The sequence below is a fragment of the Oikopleura dioica genome, chromosome 2, assembly GCF_907165135.1.
Source record: "Oikopleura dioica chromosome 2, OKI2018_I68_1.0, whole genome shotgun sequence".
NCBI classification, from domain to species: domain Eukaryota; kingdom Metazoa; phylum Chordata; class Appendicularia; order Copelata; family Oikopleuridae; genus Oikopleura; species Oikopleura dioica.
The window spans coordinates 12,364,769-12,376,554 of record NC_137292.1 but is presented as its reverse complement, the minus strand read 5'-3'; the positions used below and the strand labels follow the sequence as shown (position 1 = coordinate 12,376,554).

At 41.4% G+C, this 11,786-nt stretch overlaps 4 protein-coding genes across 4 annotated transcripts; 3 read left to right on the top strand and 1 right to left on the bottom strand.

The window, feature by feature from the left end:
* Nucleotides 1-110: 110 nt before the first annotated feature.
* LOC145698321 (uncharacterized) lies at nt 111-2,680 on the top strand. The gene is made up of 7 exons (XM_081775521.1): nt 111-654; nt 698-1,011; nt 1,051-1,273; nt 1,352-1,537; nt 1,604-1,845; nt 1,886-2,262; nt 2,305-2,680. Exons 2-7 carry the CDS (start codon nt 722-724, stop codon nt 2,643-2,645), a joined length of 1,659 nt encoding a protein of 552 aa, XP_081631647.1. The 5' UTR covers nt 111-654; nt 698-721; the 3' UTR covers nt 2,646-2,680.
* Nucleotides 2,648-4,126, bottom strand: LOC145698765 (uncharacterized). Its single transcript, XM_081775986.1, has 4 exons — nt 3,959-4,126; nt 3,204-3,559; nt 2,936-3,161; nt 2,648-2,894 (listed from the first exon to the last, which is right to left on the bottom strand). Exons 1-4 carry the CDS (start codon nt 4,023-4,025, stop codon nt 2,755-2,757), a joined length of 789 nt encoding a protein of 262 aa, XP_081632112.1. The 5' UTR covers nt 4,026-4,126; the 3' UTR covers nt 2,648-2,754.
* A 356-nt stretch (nt 4,127-4,482) lies between these two features.
* On the top strand, nt 4,483-5,638 carry LOC145698764 (enoyl-CoA hydratase domain-containing protein 3, mitochondrial-like). The gene is made up of 5 exons (XM_081775985.1): nt 4,483-4,627; nt 4,692-4,712; nt 4,759-4,982; nt 5,026-5,250; nt 5,323-5,638. The coding sequence occupies exons 1-5, from the start codon at nt 4,512-4,514 to the stop codon at nt 5,541-5,543; spliced, it is 807 nt and encodes a 268-aa protein (XP_081632111.1). The 5' UTR covers nt 4,483-4,511; the 3' UTR covers nt 5,544-5,638.
* A 57-nt stretch (nt 5,639-5,695) lies between these two features.
* Nucleotides 5,696-9,286, top strand: LOC145698320 (presequence protease, mitochondrial-like). The gene is made up of 8 exons (XM_081775520.1): nt 5,696-5,924; nt 5,968-6,156; nt 6,223-6,493; nt 6,534-7,665; nt 7,734-8,137; nt 8,352-8,802; nt 8,851-8,951; nt 9,032-9,286. The coding sequence occupies exons 3-8, from the start codon at nt 6,333-6,335 to the stop codon at nt 9,189-9,191; spliced, it is 2,409 nt and encodes an 802-aa protein (XP_081631646.1). The 5' UTR covers nt 5,696-5,924; nt 5,968-6,156; nt 6,223-6,332; the 3' UTR covers nt 9,192-9,286.
* Nucleotides 9,287-11,786: the final 2,500 nt, after the last annotated feature.

Sequence of the window (11,786 nt, the reverse complement as noted above, 5' to 3'; positions counted from 1 at the left end):
ATAAATTATTTTTTCATAAAAGTTCTATGATAAAACTGAAGCGGAGAAGTCTTATTTATGCTTCTTCTACGGCACTTTCCATCTTTTTAAGCAGGAAAAATAAGAAAAGTGCGTTCAGAATGGAGTCAACGGAAACGTTGTCAGTGAAAGTTAAAGATTTACTTATAAGAGATGGACTTGTAGGGGGTTTCAGGAAGATTTCCGATGAAAAAAGTTTGAGAATCGGTTTCGCGAGGCTTCTAGTGTAGGGTTATTAATTTTTCGTCGTTTAAATGAGTTTGAAGTTCTTTGATAACCCTTAAGTCAGTTTGCATTGGCTTCTTAGAAGGGAAAAATTACTGTTTGTTTGAGAGATTTTACACGCTTTATCCTTGTGCTGCTGGACTTGTAATTTTTCATCTTCTCGATCCGTCTGTGATTAATCAAAATGGCAAAATATCCACGGAGCTGAAAGAAAAACTGACCCTATCTCTTCGAGAAGAATGCAGTTGGGGTAGCAAGGGAGATGTGAAGTCAGAGCTATTGGAAACGCTTGATAGATTCAAGGCGTATTTACGAAGTTGGAAGTTGAAGGCTGTGATAGATAGAAAAACGGTTTATCCAAGAAAGGATGTTGACGAAGATCTTTTTGTTATTGCTCAGTCTGCAGCTAAGGTAGTAATTCAGCCAGAGAAATAAATTGGAGATGAAGTTTTAGTTCGTCTTGACGAAAGATGGAAATATGAGCGAGTATATCAAGTTTCTCCAATGCGGAACGCTTCAAACACTAACTGGGAATGTCTTCACCTACGAGGAGCAATTTAAGTTTGGCCTCGCACCGGTCGATTCCAAGTGCCTGTCGGAAGATGTGGTTGTGTCAAACTCTTCGTTGCTAACTGTAGTTGAGCTGCACGAAATCATTACTTCAGGAAGAGTGAAAGACGAAGAGAATCTCAAGAAGCTGGCAACTATCCTAGAAGATCGAGTTCTAAATGGACCCCTTGAAGAAGCTCGAAAGATTCCGCTTCCAAGGTCAGCGTATTTAACCACTTGTTCTTAGAAATCAATTAGTGCGGACAAAATTCTTCATGATGGTGATCCAATTCCTGATTATTTATTCAAAGTTCCAATAGCCGCCATCTTCCGGAAAAACTCTAACGATATTATCGACGAATTCGGGATCAAACTTGCTGCTCTGTCACCAAAGCGGACTTTTAACTTCGTCACGAATGCGATTATGACGAGTAAAATCAGTCTTGTGCGACTCGCATTATTTCTTCCGGAATCACTTTATGTCGGGGTTTACAAAGGAGAACTTTTAATTTAAACTGATTAATTCAAGTATTTTTTAAATTACTGACCCTTGCGACAGTCTGCGTTTACTCAGTTTATCTACGAGTCATTTGAGGAAAGATTTGAACGACGAATAGAAAGCGCAGTTGAAAAGAACTGCATCATCAAACTGGTTGAATTCCTACCTTTAATTTACAAGGACAACCAAAAGGGACTTCTCCATGCTTTCGACGAGCTTTCGGAACTGATAGGGAAGGTCTATACAGTATAGACTATACTCGATTTCATGAAACGCAATTTTGTTAAATAACTATTGACCTAATGATAAGAGTTCTTCGACAATCAATGGTTCTGGGAGATCGTCGCATCCCACACAAAGAAGATCGAATACAGCGAGTTTGAAAGACTCGGAGGTGTTATTCTTGACATTCATGAAAGCATCTGCCGCGATTTTATGAATTTCCCCTATGGCGTCCGATCCTTGTCGTCTTCGCTCTGTTCGAAAGTCACTGACTCAACGGAGTCGATTTCAATCGACGATTTATTTTGGCTTACGACTTGTTCTTTACCGAGGTATTTCAGTTAAAGGAGAAGCAAGCTAAATCAAAATTAGAACATGTTTGCCAAGAGGCGTTTTTGCACTTTGCTCCAACGAGTCCGTGAACAACCTGTATCCGGTTGAATTCGAAACGAGCGGCCTTCCGATTTCCTGTCTTCTCTCCGCGGTCGCTTTCGGAGCAGACCTCAAGTTAGAGCCATCTTTAACCGACGATGAAAACGTCAAGAGCATATTTTCAATGGCAGTTTCTACCGCTCTTGTTCAGCTCCTGCCAGTGTTGGAGAAAAATGAAGCTAAAAGAGTTGGCCTCTTTCTATCTCGATACTCGTCACATATTATCTGCCCTCCTGTTTACGAATCGGGGGAAGTTGGGCTAACGGGCCTTATTTCTGTCATAAGCCTTGCTCTTGAATTGCTTCAGAAAAAAGAAGGTAAGAAATTTTGAAGAACATAAAGTTTCAAGATCTATTTAGTCTCTTCCTGGATGAATTCAAAGCTTGAAGAAAATCTGCAACGTAATATCCATCAGCTGCTTATGCCCATTGTTAATGTTTTGAAGCGGACCGAAGATCTGACTGTATTTAATGCCCTCTTGAAGCTCTGCTCTGACCACCAAATAAAGGAGCTCGCCCTGCCCCTATCATCCACTGCCTCCGGTTGGAAAGAAGATGAAAGAAAAAACGAAGCACTTGAATTGCTTTCTGCGTCTTTTCCTGAGATTGAACCTATTAATTCTCCTGAAGCTCAATTATTTCGACCTGAACATATCCCTGCCAGTATTCAGGAAAATGTGCCTGTACAAATAGAAGCTTGAAATAAGTTGAAAAAATTTATTTTCATTTTACAAAATGGCGGGAATAGCTTGAAGTATTGACCTCTAGCTTGAGATCACAGGCTTACAGTACAGTAAAATATAGTAATAGCTACACAACGAGTAAATTAGCGTCATTGGGAAGGCGGTAGATGATTTTCACAGATCTGAGCGTACTGATCGCAACTCGTTGAGCTCGGCGATCTCGGTAGTTGTTTTGCTTAGGCAGTTTTTTGCTGTGCTCGCAGCAGCCTAAAATATTATTAATAAGGAAACATGAGTTTCGAAAATACCTTGGTAAATTGATTTGTGGCAAATGACTCCCTCTTCTGTGGAAAATTTCTCTCCGCAGTCTCGACAGGAGTAGATAAGGGGTCCTTTGTCCATATGGGCACGGCGGTGTGCGTCGCGTTGCTTGAAACTCTTGAATGTTTTTGGACAGAGCTCGCATTTGAAGGGTCCGTGGCCGATGGCCTTGTGTATTCGCAAACCGACACGAGAATCGAACATTCTTGGGCACTATAGATACAATTAGACTCGCCTTTACAGATCGCTAATTACCTCCGAACATATCAAGTGAGCTCTCGCAGAGTGTTCCATTTGATCTTCCTTTGAAGTGAAGGTTTTGTAGCAGAACTTGCACTTGTAGAACTTCAAGCTAAGAGAAGAACTAGTACTGAGTTTCTTCTCTCCAGCCTTTTTTGGCTCTTCTTTTGAGCTTGATTTTTCATTTTCTTTGGTGGACAAATTCAGCGGTTTCTTCTCCGCGACTGGCTCTGTTTCTTTGTCCGGTTTGGGCATGAATAGCGGGTCTATCTTGAGCACATCAATTGGGTCGTTTATGTCTTCAGCGATTCCCTTCGGGAGCTTGATCAGCGGCCCCACGTCCAAATCCATGGGCTCGATTTTGAATAAATCTGAAACAGAGTTTTACTCTACAAGTTTCTTCAGAAAACAAAGGTCCTAATAGTCTGTAGATTGATCAATATTTGAAAATACTAACTCGGCCGTGTTGTGAGAACAGAGCGATAATTCTCAGGATTCCGACTTTAAAAATGATATCGTTATATCTTGTTTATTATTCTTTTGCGTTCTGGTAATGTTTCTTTTACTCTTTTTTCTATTGGAGAACTTTCACACGTGAATATCTAACGTTCGAGTTTTCCGGCTCCTGGCGTAATCAAAAGAAGCTTATATTGTCTAATAGACAAGGATATACTTGAGAAATATTTTAAAGTTTCAACAAAACATCAGCTTTTTTACTCGCGAGTTCGATTATGATTCGAGGGAACAACTAATTATTTCGAAAGTCTTACCAATATTCATCTCTGGCGATATGTTCTCTTTATTCGGCAATTTAACGTTGCTGAAATCTAGGGTCATGTTTTTTCTGTTTTCAAGAAAGACGATTGAGTATAATTTATAGTAGATTTTGAAGCTTAATTTTATGCTCCGCCGAATGCGCTCGAGCAGGCGGCTGGTGATCCTAATCTGCACGAAGTGGTTCGAGCTAGAAAGTCTGCGCCAACATTTTGGGCCTCCAAGCTTAAAAAAGGCCTTCACACGGAGATCTTCGATCGATAGGGTAGATTAATAGTAGTATTTCTTGTTAATTTTCACTTCCGGTCTTATTCAGGGAGGCTGGATTTCTCAATGGACGTCTTGATGTTTTATACATCCTACTAATATGTTCCAAAAGTACATTTGGGAGTTCGAAAAAACTGAAAACTTTAGGACCATATTTTCTCGCTCAGCATTGTAGGTCGAGTGCACTCAACTTACTTTAGTAACTTTTGCTATCTTCAGACTGAAGACTTCAGTACCTTTACTTTTATGAACACTAAATTTGGGTTAAGATATTTGATTGAAATGCGCGTTACATCTGCTTGTCGTAATCTACTGAACATAACTCGCACTGGAAACACAAAAATAATCGAGCTAGCGGACCTAAAAGGCCGAAATGCCCTTGGAATCGATATGCTCAGGAAAGGATTATAATCGCAAAATAGAATGAGCATTCAGCTCTATAAACAAGCCAAATCCTTTTAGAGAGCTCAACGAAGCGTTCAGGTATTTTTGTCTAAATATTATTGACTATTATGTCAATACTTTTTAGTGACGATTTCAGCGATTACCGATCGATTGTGATAAAATCAGCTCATCCTAAAATTTTCTCGCCGGGACATAATGTAGCGGAACTTAAGAATTTCGAACTTCATCAGGAGATTTTCGGAACATGCAAAGAAGTTATGAAGAAAATCAGGGGAGTGGATGTGCCTGTGATTTCTCAAGTTACAGGGCTTGCTGTTGCTGCTGGAGCTCAACTTGCAATCGCAGCAGGTATTAGTTACTCATGTCTTCGACTTTTAATGATTTTTTGAAGATATTACGATTGCATCTGAAAACGCCAAGTTCAGCGTCCCCGGCGCAAAAACCATCGGGTTATACTGCCACTCACCCGCGGTTGAACTTGCCCGCGCGGTACCTCGAAAGATTGCGATGGATTTACTTGTTACTGGAGATTTTCTGGAGGCAAGCGATGCGTATCGAGCTGGAATGATTTCCCGATTAGTCGGCGATTATGATGCGTGTGTTGCTGCTGTGGAAGGTTCGTTTTATTGTCGTGTATCGAGCTTATCTCGAACATAACTACGATAATAAAATACATGACGCTTTTCAGATGTGATCAACAAAATTGAAAACACTTCTCGAAGCGTCCAAGCACTTGGAAAACAAAAGTTCTATGACCAAGTTGATCTACCGATTCAAGGCGCCGCAGATTTGATGGAAAACGCAATGTACGAGAATCTTCAACTAGCGGACACACAAATAGGAATCAACTCTTTCATGGAGAAGAAAAAGCCGCAGTGGACCCATTCTAATGCAAAACGAGACCCCTAGGCCCTAACTTTTTCCGCTGTTCAGAATTTCTTTGATTTGGAGACATAGAAGAGTGCGATGACTTTCATAATCGAACTCTGAATTGATCAGAAATCGACGATTTCTTCATTTTTCAAAAAAAAAAATGTGTGACTTTGGCTGTTTTTAGAATGCTAAGGGCGGGTCGGGCATTATCTCGTCGTCTGACGTCGAATCTTCAAGGATTCCATGTCGTGAACCAATTCGAAGTAGACGATTTGAAATTGAAAGTTACCGAGCGATTGCACCAAGAAAGTGAAGCCAAATGGACGCACATTGATAAACAGGGCGAAACGGAGAAAGTCTTTAACATTTGCTTCCGCACCGTTCCTTTTACCGACAACGGTGTTGCCCACATTCTAGGTAATTTTGAACAATTAGAGCATGTTATGATTAATTCACTTAGAGCACCTTGTTCTGTGTGGATCAAAGAACTTTCCCGTCCGGGATCCATTTTTCAAAATGATCAACCGCTCGCTTAACTCCTTCATGAATGCAATGACTGGAACCGATTACACGATGTATCCATTTCAAACGTCAAACGAGCAGGACTTTCAAAACCTTCTTGCCGTTTATCTTGACGCTGTCTTCCAACCTCAATTAAGGAACTTTGGCCAAAATAAGAATTTTATTTGAGAAACAATTTTCAGCAAATTTTGACCGTGAAATAGATACATTGATTTTAATCAGGAGGCATGGCGGCTGGGCGAAGGAGATGACGGATCTGATGATCCAGAAAAACTTATTCTGAAAGGCGTCGTGTTCAATGAAATGAAAGGTGCAATGGCAGATCGTGATCAGCTATTTTTCCGCCGTTTTATTGCCGCTATGTGTCCGTCTGGTACCTATCAATACAATTCTGGAGGTGAACCGATGTCCATTCCATCGCTTACATACGAAGAATTGAAGAAATTCCACGCAGATCACTACAGGTTATTGCAACAAAAATTTCCAAAATTTAAACATTTCTAGTCCTGCCAATGCTCATATCATCACCTTTGGCGATGTTGTGCTCGAAGATACCGCTGCCCACATGAATAAGACCCTTACTTCAGTCCCTAAAGGTGCCCCCGCCAAGGAAATCCTCAAAGAATCGAGCTTCCCCAGTGCCCGAGAGACGACCTGGTATGGGCCTTGGAATGAGTCCGCAAACGACGTAACAAAGCAATCTACGGCCGCAGTAGGATTTGGCATTTGCGACCGGAATGACACATGGATGAACTTCATCGGGCAGATTCTTGGCTCTCTTCTTTCCGATGGCCCGAGCAGCCCACTTTACAAAGAGCTGATTGAATCGGGACTCGGATCAGAGTATTCTCCTGGAACAGGCTTCTGGATGTATTTAAAAGACTCTATCTTCGCTGCAGGACTTCAGGATGTAGCGGAAGCGGATCTTGACGCTGTTCATGAACTAGTATTTTCCGGACTGCGACGAGCCCAACAGGAAGGCTTTCCACAAGACAGGATCGATGCGATTCTTCACCAGATTGAGCTTTCCACTCGTCATCAGACCCCGAAATTCGGATTAAATCTTACATTCGGAGTTCATCCGGGACTTCTCCACGGAGCGGATATGAAAGATTCCCTTGAAACTTTATCTTACGTCAAAAGGCTGAAAGAAGAACTCGCGAAGAATCCCTCATACCTAATTGACTTCATCGAACCTTTGTTTTTCAAAAATCAGCACGTTAACAAGGTCAAGATGATTGCACAAAAAGAATACGAAGATATTCAAACAAAGATGGAAGAAGATCTTACAGAAGAAAAAGTCTCAAAATTGTCGAAAAAGGAAAAACTCGAGTTACTGGACTTAGAAATGGAACTTGAAGAAGAGCAGCTAGCCACACCGAACGTTGACTGTCTGCCGACACTGTCAGTTTCAGACATTCCTCAAGAAAAGACCTCTTTCGTACCATCCCAAACGGGAGAAAACACTCACTGGCTGCAGACTTCAGGATCCGGAATGACGTACTTGCGCGGAATGGTTGAGCTCGATGGCTTGTCTCAAAGGGAAATTGAGCTATTGCCACTGTATGAGTCTGTTTTAACTAGAATTGGACGAGGAGAATACGATTACAGACAGATTGGAATCGCTCAGGAAGGGATTTAAAGATATATCTTAATAGATACTACTCATGTTCTTGAGCAGCTATTTTTTAAATCATCGATTAGAACTTGATTTCTGGTGGCTTCAGTGTCAAAACTGGTATTCTTACTGACCGTGATAATGTTGATATTGCCAGACCAACACTTGACTTTTACACCTACGGACTTGATGAAAAACTGGACGAAATCATTCCAATTTTCAAAACTCTTCTGGACGCAAACGGACCAGATTTCAACCCAGAGCGCATCAAGACTGTCCTCAACGAAGCATACTCTAATGCAAATGGCGGCATTGTTGGTGTCGGACATCAGTATTCAATGCAGTATTCACATTCGAATGTAACGGCGTATGGCAAATTGAATGAGACCTTGTCTGGTCTTACAGCCATCAAAACGATGAAGAAAGCAGTCGAAGAAAATGATTTCGACAGCTTGTCAAATGAGCTAAAACAGCTTCATGCTAAAATTTGGTACAGTTGAGCATGAGAATTTGCAATAGGCATAAAACGTAGATTTGCGATCCAAATTAAATAGATATATTTACGTATTTGATATTTTATCATTGACGAAAATGGATAAATTGATGAATTGTGCGTCATGAATTTTATTTTTGATAAAGAACTTCTTTGAGTTTACGCTATTGTTTGGTAATATCATGTGAATACACGTACATCCTATATTTAGCTCGAAACATCTCAAGACGTTGGTACATTCTGATTCCGACAAAACGAGCAAACTTGATTCACTCTTTGACGCCAGTAGATCCGGAAAAGCAGCTCTTGTTCCAGAAGCCGCAACATTCGAATCATTGAGCAAATCTACATGGAATCTTGGTTTCCCGATCAATTTCGTGTCCCGAGCAATTTCAACTGTTCACGACTCTCATCCAGATGTTGCCTCCCTGCGAGTGCTTTCGGCAATGATGGGATCCAAATATCTTCTCCGTGAAATTCGCGAGTTCGGCGGCGCTTACGGAGCAGGAGCTAATCATACTGGCGGTGCTTTCAGATTCTTCAGCTACAGAGATCCTTCCGGTTTGCGTACTCTAGCTAAATACTCTGACGCAGTCGAATGGGTCGAGAAACAGCAGTGGACGGAAAGAGATGTTAATGAAGCAATTTTGAAGGTCTTTCAGGTATGAGTTCCGTGACCACTGCATAACTTTAATAAAATTAAATTGTAGGGAGTAGACGCGCCAATCGCTCACAGCAGCCGAGGCGTCGGAATTTGGAAAAATTATCTTTCGGTTGACGACATTGCTAAAAGAAGACATGAGCTTCTCAGGAATGGTTCTGTAACTGCAATAACTTATTCTCGGCATATACTTTACTTATTGTTTGGAAAACTTGCTGAACTCATAAAAGCGTGACTGGCTCTGATTTACTTCGTGTTAACGAAAAATACCTTGTGAATCCAAAGATCCGATCGGACACCATCATCGGCCCTCAAGAAGCTCTCCTCCGACAAGAAGCTGACAACCCAATGCAGTCACAGACGCAAGCCTGGCAACAATTGAGATTGTAGCTTTATATTTATTGAAATTTAGTACTGACTTCTGCTACCTGTACCTTTTAAACAACCTGTTCAAAAACGATGCTCTTCAATAAACAAGTTCCTCAGTAAAAGGTTTTTATTTGATTGTGAATGAAATCTAAATAGAAGCATTTACAGAATTTTCGCAGAATTGGGTAACAGAAACTATGATTGTTGCAAGAAAGAATTATTGCAGAGTAATTTTACTAATGGATACAGCCACGGAAAGTTTGTCGACAAAAGTTGTCACTGAGACCTCGGAGTCCTCCGGAATTCGGATATCTTTTCGCCAGTTGGCATAGGTTGTTGTACAGTTTTTCATGTCATGCAAGAGGTTTCTTCCGAAGATAGTGATGTTCTTTCCTTTGTGCTCGGTCTTGGTGATGTGGCAGCACTGCATGAATCTGTCCGTTTCAGCTACAGGCATGAAGATATAGTAAGCGGAATCCTGTCGTTGCCAGACCCATTCGTTTAGTTTCTTTTGGTCCTTCCTGGCTTTGTGGATTTTGGGCGAATGTACGTTGTTAAAAATCATAGCAATTCTTGCCATTATTTTGTTGTTTTGTTCTGAGCTGTTTTCACTTACGAAAAGACGTATTTATATGACGAGAGGCGCACGAGAGAGTCTGACGAAAGCGAGTTCTATAACATTTCCGGGAAGGGTGCTCCTGTGGCACTGTCTCTCTTGTGGCACTTTCTCTCCTGTGGCACTTGCGGCCGCTGTGGTATACCACAGGAGAGACGGTGCCACAAGAGAGACAGTGCCAGAAGAGAGACATTTTCAACTATCAGATCCTGGAAATGATAATTTTAGGGAGTCCACCGAGCCATCTCCATGTGCGCGCCTCGCTGTTTTCCATTTGATAACTTTTTTCGATTTGCATGAATTTTTTGGGTGGACTAAACTTTCAATAGACGATTGAGTTATGTTACAATGTAACAGTTGCATAAGTTCTGTATCCTTGATATCAAGAATCCAAATTTTCGGAAAAACTCACTGTTAGTAAGAGATATGATTAGTTGACGAAATGACAATGAAAGGTCAAGGAAAGTTTCGTCCACGTAGAAAAATAAATTTTAATCAGAAAAAGTTCTAACGGCAAAATAGAAACTAAAAACTGCGAGCCACGCGCGTGGAGCTTGGCCGGCGGATTCCCTAGGAAGATTATCATTTTGAAAATCTGATAGGGAACGCTTTTGAAAATGTCTCTCTTGTGGCACTGTCCCTCTTGTGGCACTGTCTTTCCTGTGGTATACCACAACAGGCGCAAGTGCCACAGGAGAGACAGTGCCACAGGAGGCAAATATGACGAAAGTGCCACAAGAGCACCCTCTCCATCATTTCCATATAAAAATTAGAATCAACTCAAGGATATCACTGCTCTGACATCATCAATAGAACGATAACAAGATTGATCCATCACTGATGGACAACTAGCCATAAGAAGTGTCAGATGGTTCGTTCTAACGATTTTGATTTCGAGACTTGTGCATTTTCCCTTTTCCCCAGCGCCTCCACTCGACCTCCACATTTCATAGCATCCTTCCGAAAACTGGGAAAAAGGTTTAGAGACGAGAAGACATCGAGAGAACCGAGATGGCTGATATCATTCAGCTTCTCTTTACCGGACCTCTACCGCAAGCTAGGGCAATCCTTCGTTCCCGTTGGGGCAATTTAGAAGGTCCTATCCGATATATGGTCAGTGAACAGCGGTCGATACTCTTTGGAGGTATAGTTTTTTAATAAAAACTTACTATCATGTTAATTTGAGCAGAATCATGCGGTTTCTGTATTGAACCTTTCCAACAGCAGCGATTCCATGGCTCGATTCGCGAGTCGTTTCATCACCACCATTGCAAGATTTCCCTCCCTTGCGGCCATGCCTACTGCCGTGGGTGTGTGGAAAAGATTGAAAGAGCTGTCAATGCACTTGCGGAGCCATCTCTTGGGACGGGGATAGTGATTTGCCCATGCTGTGAAGAAAAATTCTCAGCAGCAAGTGTCCTCCGGCGCTGGTAGAAGACCATCTTCAAACCCGCCTTTCTCCGTCGGAGAATCCCGGATTTTGGTAATTGATGAGAATAAAAATCAAAGCATAAAAGTATCGTTCTTTCATTAAGATCCTTGAAGCAGTTGTCTTTCATTGACTTATCTTACTCCTTATTGTACGATATTTACGTCAAACAAAAATTTGTTGGCAGTATTGAAACATTCAGATTCATACTGAGCGCGGTGGAGAGAGCTTCGCCCTGGCGCACCCAATCAGCGGGAGCTCGAATTCGGATAAATCGGCTCAAGGAAAGGGCTTCTCGGAGCACCTCCCCTTCCTTTTTTCTTTTTGCATGAAAGAGATAGCCCGGCGCTACAATAATTTTTCTAAGAAGAGAGGGCCTAAGAATCATTTGTTATTACACGAAAATATGTTTTCTAGAGTTTAAGGTCTTTCTCAGCTTGTTTCTCACTTGGAAATTTTAGGTGAGAAACAGCTAGAATTCTAGAGAAGTTCACTAATGTCTTTCTCACATTGTTTCTCAGCTGTGAGGACAAACCCTAATATCTAGAAAATATTATCTTCCCAGATAACT